The sequence below is a fragment of the Lolium perenne genome, chromosome 7 (genome assembly GCF_019359855.2).
Source record: "Lolium perenne isolate Kyuss_39 chromosome 7, Kyuss_2.0, whole genome shotgun sequence".
Lineage (NCBI taxonomy): Eukaryota > Viridiplantae > Streptophyta > Magnoliopsida > Poales > Poaceae > Lolium > Lolium perenne.
This window is the reverse complement of record NC_067250.2, coordinates 303,777,172-303,787,844: the sequence shown is the minus strand read 5'-3', so window position 1 is coordinate 303,787,844 and position 10,673 is coordinate 303,777,172. Positions and strand designations below refer to the sequence as shown.

General features: G+C 52.7%; 1 protein-coding gene across 1 annotated transcript; it reads left to right on the top strand.

Annotated features, from left to right (window-relative positions):
- The first annotated feature begins 252 nt into the window (after window positions 1-252).
- LOC127311955 (MADS-box transcription factor 29-like) lies at window positions 253-9,816 on the top strand. Its single transcript, XM_051342438.1, has 6 exons — window positions 253-472; window positions 8,909-8,984; window positions 9,074-9,235; window positions 9,341-9,382; window positions 9,482-9,523; window positions 9,608-9,816. Exons 1-6 carry the CDS (start codon window positions 285-287, stop codon window positions 9,809-9,811), a joined length of 714 nt encoding a protein of 237 aa, XP_051198398.1. The 5' UTR covers window positions 253-284; the 3' UTR covers window positions 9,812-9,816.
- The last annotated feature ends 857 nt before the right edge of the window (window positions 9,817-10,673 follow it).

The following is a 10,673-nucleotide window of genomic DNA, read 5'->3' as shown; positions in this document are numbered from 1 at the left end:
AGCCTCTGCCTATTTTGTCGCTCCTTGACTACAGTTTCGGACAACTTAACCCCGAAGGAACAAGGAGAAGTTACCTCGTCTCTCCATCTTGCAGCTCCACTGCTATACGAATATACGATCGACACGAGGTGAAAATTACAATACAAGGTAAAACAAATCGGCAGTGCTACAACAGTGCTTGCCTTCTGTTTCAAGGCTCTTCTGGTTGGTACTAGTACTCTTCTGTTTCAGCAGACCAGTTTCCTCAGCATTTCCTGCTCTCAGCTATCTTCTTCTCCCAGAAGATGGGGCGTGGGAAGGTGGTGGTGAAGAGGATCGAGAACAAGGTGAACCGGCAGGTGACCTTCAGCAAGCGTCGCGGTGGGCTGCTGAAGAAGGCGCACGAGCTTGCCGTGCTCTGCGACGCGCACGTCGGCGTCATCGTCTTCTCCGCCAGTGGCAAGCTCTTCGAATACTGCAGCCCACTTACCAGGCATGTGTTGGCTCAGACCCGGCAGTACTCTCGCCGATCTGATACCAAACACAGCCCCTGCCATCGAGTACTTTCCGACGACTGACGATGAAGTGATTTCCGACGAGACGTCACGCACGTACGATAGCCAGTACTTCCGCCGTGAGGTACGACCCAGCTAGCCAAGCTCCTGCTTGATCGATCTTGTGATCTGCTAGCTAGTACTACTCACGCGCACAACACAGAAGCGATTAGCCACAGGTGCATATCGCACCTTGGTGTTTTTCCTTGTATTGATTCAACTCACGGTGTTGTTACAAGCCTAGCTATTACATAGATTATATAATACCTAGACTAGCTAACCGACTCGGTGCACAACTCCTAGAGCCATACACATGTTGGATAATTAGGCACAATTTCCATGATTAATTCCAGAATATTAAGCATGACGACAGTAACTACTAACATGTGAAACTCAAACATACTAGATGTAGTGATCAACATGAACAGTAGCAGAGCAAACAGTACAACATCCATCGCTAAACAGATCGAGATATGTCGCACGTACCGATCTGGTGGAGGTGGCGGTGGAGGTGTAGCAGATGATGTCGCAGCAGTAACGTTGTTGATGACAACGTTGTTGACGACAGGGACGACGGGTCGAAGTAGATGGCGTTGAAGACGACGGTAGGCAGCACCGCCCGACTTGGACGGAAGGCGACCCGTGATGAAGAGCTTGAGCAGTCGCGCAGAGCGCTTCCCAAAAACCTAATTCGCCCTCTCCCGTACAGGATCGCAAGGACGAGCGGTTCCGGAGACCTGCTCTCCCGTTCGCCGATGCACGTCGGCTCGCGGGATGGAGTAGGCTACGATGGCGGCGCAAGCAGAGAGAGGTGCAAACCCTAACTCGTGTATTGGATATGTTTCTGCGGTAGCCGGACAGGAGATTATATAGGCTCGGGAAACCCTAGGCAACGTGGGCCACGCCCACGTCGCACGAACGTTTCGAGTCGGTTACAGATAGCCCACGATCCGTGAGCGACCCGAACCGACTAACTGCCGTTTTGCAGACCCTAGGCAACGTGGGCCACGCCCACGTCACACGAACGTTTCGAGTCGGTTACAGATAGCCCACGATCCGGGAGCGACCCGAACCGACTAACTGCCGTTTTCCTGAGCTGCAAAAAGTAAGGAAAGTCTCGGCTCAATCCACTCACCACGAGCGCGGCGCGCGTCGTGACGTGACGTGACGTGTCGTGTCGAGTCGAGTCGAGACGAGCGAGGAGGAGGAGCGCGCGTGTAGCACTCCTATTCTTACTCACTTACTAGTGGTGGAACAACCCACCTTATAAGGTGGTCTAACTTCCTCCCAACTTTCCATGTGGGACTAAACTTCCCACATCTTGCCACTCCCTAGTGAGCTGCCACCAACTTGGGCTCAAACTCACAAGGCTGCCACTATGTGGGCTTTGAGATTTATAGGAAAAACTGAAATCTAATTTGGGCCACTAAAAGTGGGCCCAATATTTCAACAACACATACGTATACTACTCGTACACGTGAGCACACCGTGTTGTTTTCATATCGGAGTGCTTATTCCTAACAATCACCCCCTAAGCACGACGTGTGCTTCACTTCGACCTGGGTCCCAAATGCGCCAGCTGCTTCTCGCGGGCGTCTTCCTCGGCATTGCTTTTGCCGCTCCTCGTGGCACCCATGTCACCGACTTTACCTTCGTCGGTTCCTTCATGGCTTCACGCCGATAGTTCTCCTTGTCCGCGTCTTCAGTCTTCACCGGTACCTTGATGAACAAACATTTCTTTTTGCATTCCATCTTCACCGGATTATTCACTGTCCGAAATTCCTTCTTCGGATAGTAGTCCAACACGCGTCGCATGCGTGCTCTTGTCGGTCGTAGTCGTCTCGTCTCCAGTACAGTCGGAGAAGGCACGACGTACTCTTCAGCGTCCGACGTCGCATTTGTTTCTTCAATTGAGGGTCCTTCATTTGTTGGTTGATGACCCACGTCGCTCTCTCGCGACTCGCCAATGTGATCTCGCCGAAGTTCTTTCTCGCCAAGATTCACACGAACTTGCATGCTGCAGCTACTAGCAACGCTAGCTAGCCCCTTGCCTGATGGGTGCAACTCAAGCCGATTCTTTTGGCCATCATGTACCCACGTACGAGGCAACTCACATGTAGCTAGATCAATTAGCTGGAGACATGCATAATGTGGCTGCTTATTTCTTGCTAGGATGTTAACTTCCATCCCGTCTGGTGCAACCTGAGCTAGGCTCCTCTTTTCTTCTGGCCCGGTCAGCAACACGGCTGCCCTCATCCGGCCTTGTTTCTGGGCTAGTGAGCCCTTCTTTACTTCCTAGACCTCCTGACGAATCCCTATCGTCTGTCGCAGAATCTGGGATGTGCTCCCCTGAACCTTTCTCTAGTTCGTACGTGGAACCTCCACGAGGCCCTTTTACTTGGCTGGGCAAGTGCACACCAAGAATAAGCCTCCTGGTTCCCAACGTGGACACCATGCTTGTGAGCTTCCACGCCTGCTTGGTGGGCTCCCGTATGCACCTCCTGCCGGCCTGCTAGCCTCGCTAGGAGTGGTCCGAACTGAGAGCATCTCCAGTCGCGTCCCCCAAACCGTCCCCCAAAGGGATTTGGGGCGCGCCGGACAAAAAAAGCGTTCCAGCCGCGTCCGCCAAAGCCCATTTTTGTCCGGCGCGGCCCCATACGGTGTCCGGCGCCCCGAGCCCGTCCCCGTCCCACAGGGGACGCTCCGGGGACGCCGGACACAACGAAATGAGAGGCGAGGAGGCGCGGGGCCGACGCGTCAGCGGCACAGGGAAAATTCGTCTCACACTCCCGCCAAATCCCGCCGCTCCCGCCAAATCGCGCCTATACCGCCGCGCACAGGCCTCCCAAAACACATCCCGCCGCCGATTCATTTCTCCTATCCCGCCGATTTCTTTCTCCCTCCCGCCGTCCACCCGCCGCCGCTACCCTCTCCCCATTCCATGGCGCCGCCGACAGCCCCCAAAAAGATGGCGAAGAAAGCGGCCAAGAAGCCGCCGGGCAATGCGACGATAGGGGCGAAAGCGCCGTTCGCGAAGCCGCGGAAGGCGCCGGCTGCGAAGAAGAAGCCTGAAGGAATGACCGACGATGAATGGCAGCAAGATTGCCTGCGCCGGAAGCTATCGACGGCGGAGCGGAAAGGACGGAGGGCGGTGGAGCTGGAGAAGAAGGCTCAGGCGGCGCGCCAGCACCAGCACGTAATGGCCGGGTGTATCGCCGCCACCAACGCGAGCCCATGGAGTACGTCCATGCCGGTGTACGTTCCCGGAGTGATCTCTCCGTCGCAAGCCGCCTTCTACAACGACGGCCCCTCCGCCACTCCCGGGTGCGTGACGCCTAACTTGTCGCCGCACTACCAGGATGCGCTGCCGCACGGCGGCTTCAACCCCAACAACCTCTACTCCCCGCCGTACGAGCAGCGCGAGCCAGGCCCCGGTCCGGACGGCGACCCTTTCACCGGCCGCAGGGGTCCGCTCGAATACGACGGCGCCGGTGCTGAGGAGGACGACGGGGTTGAGGAGGACGACGAGGAAGAGGAGGGGGTGGAGGACGACGAGGAGGACGACGATGAGGACGAAGAGGGCGGCGACGAAGAGGACGACGAGGGTGCCGGTGACGATGATCTCGTGGAGGTAGACGCGGACGGCGTGAGGACGAAGAAGAAGAAGAAGAAGAAGAAGGAGGCGTCGGGCACACGAGGCCCGAAGTGGACGCCTCTGGAAGATCTTTGCCTGTGCGAGTCGTGGGCGACGGTGAGCCATGACTCCATCATCGGCGCCAACCAAAAAGGCGGGAAGTATTGGGCGAGGATCAAGCCATGACTCCATCATCGATCGCCGCTACTCTGATCGCGACGAATCGGCGGGAACGATCTCTTTTGAATGCATCTATTTGAATTTCTGATTGGGGCCGGCGTTTGGGGGACGCGGCTGGGGAGCGACGTCCCCCAAACGCGGCACGAACAAAACACGTCCCCCAAACGCTCGATCCGGCGCCCTTTGGGGGACGGTTTTGGGGACGCGACTGGAGATGCTCTGAGCTCCCGTGGAGCTCCACTGCTGAGCCTCCTGGCGCACTGCTGCCTAGATTGTCTGCCCAAGCGCGCGAGCTGCTGCTCGCTCTGGGGCTCCCACGCGGAGAGACACCTCCAGGTGTAGCGCCTGGAACTTCACCGCTGGATTCGCTCGGCTCATCTCCAGGTCGAGCGCGAGACACTAGCGAGCGTGCTGCTGCACCAACGCTTGTGTCTGGCCAAACTTGATCATCTGCATGCCTACAATCACTGTGTCCAACAGTGAAAATCTCTTCCGGTTCCGTGGAGTTCCAAATCCATGATAAGTCTTCCTCGAAGACTATGTCACACGCGACAATCACCTTGTTGGTCGAGGGATTGCTCAAACGGTACGCTTTCGAGCCTTCTTCATAACCAGTCATGATCATTGGACTACTCCGATCCGCCAAGCTTCTTTTATGGCCGGACACCGTCTTGACATGCGCCACACACCCGAAAGTGCGAAGATGATCAACCGAGGGCTTTCTTCCATACCATGCTTCGTACGGAGTCCCAACCATACTCCTAGTTGGCGCCCTGTTCAGCAAGTAGATAGCCGTGTTGACTGCCTCACCCCAGAACTTTCCTGGCAAGCCTTTGCTCTCCATCATGCTCCGTGCCATGGCCACCACTTTATGCTTCAATTCACCACCCCGATCTATGCGTAGGGACTTCTTCGCCCTCGCCTTGACCTCTCCAGCTTCCTTGATCTTCTCGAATGCTTGTAGACCTTGATCCTTACTTTTCAGCAACACAATCCACATGTATTGGCTGTGATCATCTACCACAAGCATGAAGTACTCATTGCCGGACGGGGTTGCGGGTGAAATTGGACCGCATATATCGCCATGAGCAAGCTCCAAAGCTTGACTTGCCTGATCCGTGGTTTCACGTGGGTACGGGGCACTCCGTAGCTTCTCGACGACACCTTCGTCGCATAGCTTGTCCACGTGATCCACACACGGTAGACCGTGATACATCACAATCTCCGTAGCCGGTGATGGAGGAGGTAGCTCCTCCTCGTCCTTCTGCTCGCATACTTCGAGCATCAGCATCATCGGTCCATCATCTCCTTCCTGGGCGATGAGATCCCTTTCCTTCGGCTTCTTTTATGGCCGGACACCGTCTTGACATGCGCCACACACCCGAAAGTGCGAAGATGATCAACCGAGGGCTTTCTTCCATACCATGCTTCGTACGGAGTCCCAACCATACTCCTAGTTGGCGCCCTGTTCAGCAAGTAGATAGCCGTGTTGACTGCCTCACCCCAGAACTTTCCTGGCAAGCCTTTGCTCTCCATCATGCTCCGTGCCATGGCCACCACTTTATGCTTCAATTCACCACCCCGATCTATGCGTAGGGACTTCTTCGCCCTCGCCTTGACCTCTCCAGCTTCCTTGATCTTCTCGAATGCTTGTAGACCTTGATCCTTACTTTTCAGCAACACAATCCACATGTATTGGCTGTGATCATCTACCACAAGCATGAAGTACTCATTGCCGGACGGGGTTGCGGGTGAAATTGGACCGCATATATCGCCATGAGCAAGCTCCAAAGCTTGACTTGCCTGATCCGTGGTTTCACGTGGGTATGGGGCACTCCGTAGCTTCTCGACGACACCTTCGTCGCATAGCTTGTCCACGTGATCCACACACGGTAGACCGTGATACATCACAATCTCCGTAGCCGGTGATGGAGGAGGTAGCTCCTCCTCGTCCTTCTGCTCGCATACTTCGAGCATCAGCATCATCGGTCCATCATCTCCTTCCTGGGCGATGAGATCCCTTTCCTTCGGCTTCGGTGGTTTCCGGCAATCTACCTTGAAGTGACCGAGCTCGCCGCAGTTATGGCATCTTACTTTCTTGATGTCAAACTTCCTCCTCGGCGGAGCGTCGTCCTCGTTCTCCCCTGCGATGTACTTTTTCGCTGGGCGAGAAGCTTCTTCATCACTTCTTTTGTCATATGCCTTATCGCCCTTCTCTTTGGCGACCACCGCCTGCCACTGGGCACGGGTAAGCATAACGTGCTCTTCCGGTACCGCATCACCGTAGGTGATCTTCATCCGCTCATCATGAGCCTTGAACCGTCCAACTAGATCATCCATCGTGAGAGTCTTGAGATCAACGCACTGCTCGATCGCCGAAACAACGGACAAGTAACGCGGCGGCGCCGCGCGAAGGAAACGCCTTACGATCGAGATCTCCTCGAGCTTCTCGTCGAGCGCGCGAATCCCATTGACCAATGTAGCGACCCTCGAAGCGAAGGCGTCCACCGTCTCATCTTCTCCCATCTCCAGATTCTCGTACTTCTTCTGCAAGGATTGTAGGGCCGCCTCGCGGACGCGCTCGTGACCAAGATTTAGCGTCTTGATCGTCTCCCACGCCTCCTTTGCAGATTTCTTCGAGATCAGGTGCTGCTTCACGTCCATCGGCATCACCGAGCAGATGGCCGTGAGTGCGTGTCGGTCCTTGCGATACTTCGACGCGCCCTTCTTGAACTCGTCGCCGCCTGGATCAACAGCCTCCCAGATTTCGTTGGACTCGAGCGCCCACATCATCGTGGTCGCCCATACCGTGTAGTTGTCGCGGATGTACTGCGGGTACTGCGTCGACACCGGCGCCGCGACGCCGGAAAACTCGCCCATCTCCTTCGTCATGACCTCCCGTTACTAGAAGATCCTCCACGAGGCTCTGATACCAATTGTTGGCCCAGACCCGGCAGTACTCTCGCCGATCTGATACCAAACACAGCCCCTGCCGTCGAGTACTTTCCGACGACTGACGATGAAGTGATTTCCGACGAGACGTCACGCACGTACGATAGCCAGTACTTCCGCCGTGAGGTACGACCCAGCTAGCCAAGCTCCTGCTTGATCGATCTTGTGATCTGCTAGCTAGTACTACTCACGCGCACAACACAAAAGCGATTAGCCACAGGTGCATATCGCACCTTGGTGTTTTTCCTTGTATCACTACGGGAAAAACAGGCTTTGCCGTGCAACTATTTGCACGGCAAAGAGCCCTATTTGCACGGCAAAGGCTTTGCCGTGCGACCCCGCACGGTAAAGATCGCACGGCAATGTTATCGACGGCAAAGGCTTCTTTGCCGTGTGACTCGCCAACGTTGCACGGCAAAGGCTTTGCCGTGTGACGCCGCACGGCAAAGGTCGCTTCTTTGCCGTGTGCCTAACATGTTTTATCTAAAAAAAGGCCCCAAACTGGCTGGTCTGGGAATCGAACCTAGGACACAGAGTAGGGAAAGCGTACAACCTTGCCACTGAGCTATGTGTTCGTTTGTTGATAACTATACCATGCCATGCCTTTTGAGATGAGAAAAAATCCAGTTTCTACATCTTTGCCGTGCGCTTACACTAGGCAAAGGCTTCTTTGCCGTGCGTTTTTTCAAAAACACTAGGCAAAGGCTGCTTTGCCGTGCAACCCAGCTGCGCGCACGGCAAAGGATGAGGCACGGCAATGCCCAACGCCTTTGCCGTGCACCAAGTCTTTGCCGTGCGGTGTGTTGGACCATTGCCGTGCACCTTTCTTTGCCATGCGGCCTCTTCCATCTTTGCCGTGAGTCGTATCTTTGCCGTGCGCTTGTGTCTATCTTTCCCGTGACCAAGGTCTTTGCCGTGCGTTTTTATCTGTGCGCACGGCAAAGATTTCTTTGCCGTGCGGGGACACACGGCAAAGAAATGCTGCACGGCGACGCATATTTTTCCCGTAGTGTATTGATTCAACTCACGGTGTTGTTACAAGCCTAGCTATTACATAGATTATATAATACCTAGACTAGCTAACCGACTCGGTGCACAACTCCTAGAGCCATACACATACGTATACTACTCGTACACGTAAGCACACCGTGTTGTCTTCATATCGGAGTGCTTATTCCTAACAGCATGTTCCTTCAGTTTATTCACCGCATAGCACGTTCATCGCGATTCTTGAATCTGCATTTTCTTCAATAAATTTTGGTATTAAGCTTGCCAAATGGTTGGCCCTAGCCACGCGTAGAACGTTCTCCATGTGTTTCACGATCACATTAATCATTGTTCAAATGGTGTCTAAATTTATCTCTGGTTCTAATCATGTGGCATCTTCCGATTAGGATTTATGGTCAGATTCAGATGCAATTAGCTATAGACGTTTCCTGAGCTCAACCTTAAAAGTTCAACAAGTACTATAGTCGCCGGCATTCCACTTGTAGCTTCAAATGCATAATCCTGGCATAGTTAAACAATATACAGAATGAGTGAAAGTTAGTTACTTAAATTTATCATGTGTTTGTACAGTAAGTGACATATTCACTTTTGATTTCTTAAGCTGGAGTGAGCTAATTCAACGTTACGACAGCATGAGCAATGCCCAGCACCAGGAGACAAATCATGATGATGATCAGGTTAACTAATAAACAAGCATACTGTGTACAGCTTACTGATCTATGGAGTATATGCGATTCTTAATGCATTTGCGAGTCTTGTTGTGCAGCAAATGTCTGTGGAGATCGCAAGGCTGAGGCGTGAGTGTGACCAACTCAAGGCCAACATAAGGAGGCAGACCGGAGAAGACCTTGCATCCGTCAATACCGATGAGCTTGACAATCTGCAGAAGCAGCTCGAGTCTGCACTAGGCAAAGTCCGTGACAGGAAAGTATGTACACGCTCTACATGCATGGAATTCACCGTTTACATGTCAGTGTGAGAGAAAAAAATGGTCATGTAACTGTGCATCATCTTTTCTTGTGAGCTGATGTAGGATGAGCTACTGAACCAGCAGCTGGACGAATCACGGCGCAAGGTAATTGCAATTGTGATCTGTTGGGTGAAGTAAGCATAAACCGATAAATGTCTCAGGAATTTGTTGATATGATTTATGGTCGTGAATGGTTGATCGTAGGTGCACATCTTGGAGGACCATAACCGTCGCCTGCGCCAAATGGTAATCTCCATATTGCTGCCTGCTTAGTGTGTGTAGACTTCATGTGTTCCTGAATATGTGAGTGTTGAGTGTTAACTCTGTCAGATCAACGAAGGCGGGCACCATCGTTCTTCCGTGGAGGCACCGTTGGTGGCTGCAGTGGATATGGCGTCACCAGCGACAGCTTTCGGGGGCTTCTTCCCGGAGGTAGAGGAGTTCTCGACCTCACTGCAGCTGCAGCTGTGGCCACAGCAGCTTCCCACCGTGCAAGGCTTCAGCCTACAGGACCATAGCTTACGGCAGTGGTAACTAAGACCGACGTGCGTTATGCACACACACTGACACAAAACTATTACTGATCAGGCTTAATCTGTGTTCTGACTGTTTTCGCAAAATTCTGTTGTTTTGCAGATCGAGGAAAACTATATATAAAGTGATGATAGACTGACGGAATGGGCCGGAAGTTAATTACTCCAGAGTAGTTGTTACACCTGGCCAAGATTTATTAGTAGCAGCGTATTAGTTAGTTGAGGTGGAACGAGCTAAGTTCAGAAGTTTATGAAATTGCCAAGTACCAATTATATGAAACTCACCACAGGCACCGTTTTGCAGCACATATATAATTTTGGCATGAGTTTCATAGAGGGACAATATATAGAAGCTTCTTTTCAGAATCAGGCATCATTTTGGCGGGTGAATGACCCATTGTGTCTTCGTGTAACGGGTTCAAGGAGGACAAGTTTTCACATTTCGAAAGTACGCATGGGACAAGGTTGGCCACGTCGGTGCGTGGGACAATGCTCCTTTATTTTATCTTTCTTTTTTCCTTTATTTGTTTTCAGTACAATTTGATCCCGTTATAGATCCTGATATTCCTAGCTTATATAAGCTAGGAATATGCAGGATCGCCAAAATTATGAGTTGAGAACTAGCTGTAGCAAGCTGAGTTTAGCGACTGAAATATCATAACGAAACCCAAGCCTACATGAGACATATATAGTTTGAGAATTAGAGCTAAGAAAACTGCAACATGATCAAAAACATAACGTGTGTTTGTTGGCAAAAAAGAAAAAAAAATCGCCCGCTTTAGTAGGCGTTGTTGGGCAAGCAGCAGGCGCCGGATCATCGATCGACCCGCTTGTGGCAGCTAGATAGCCCGGGGCGGATCTCC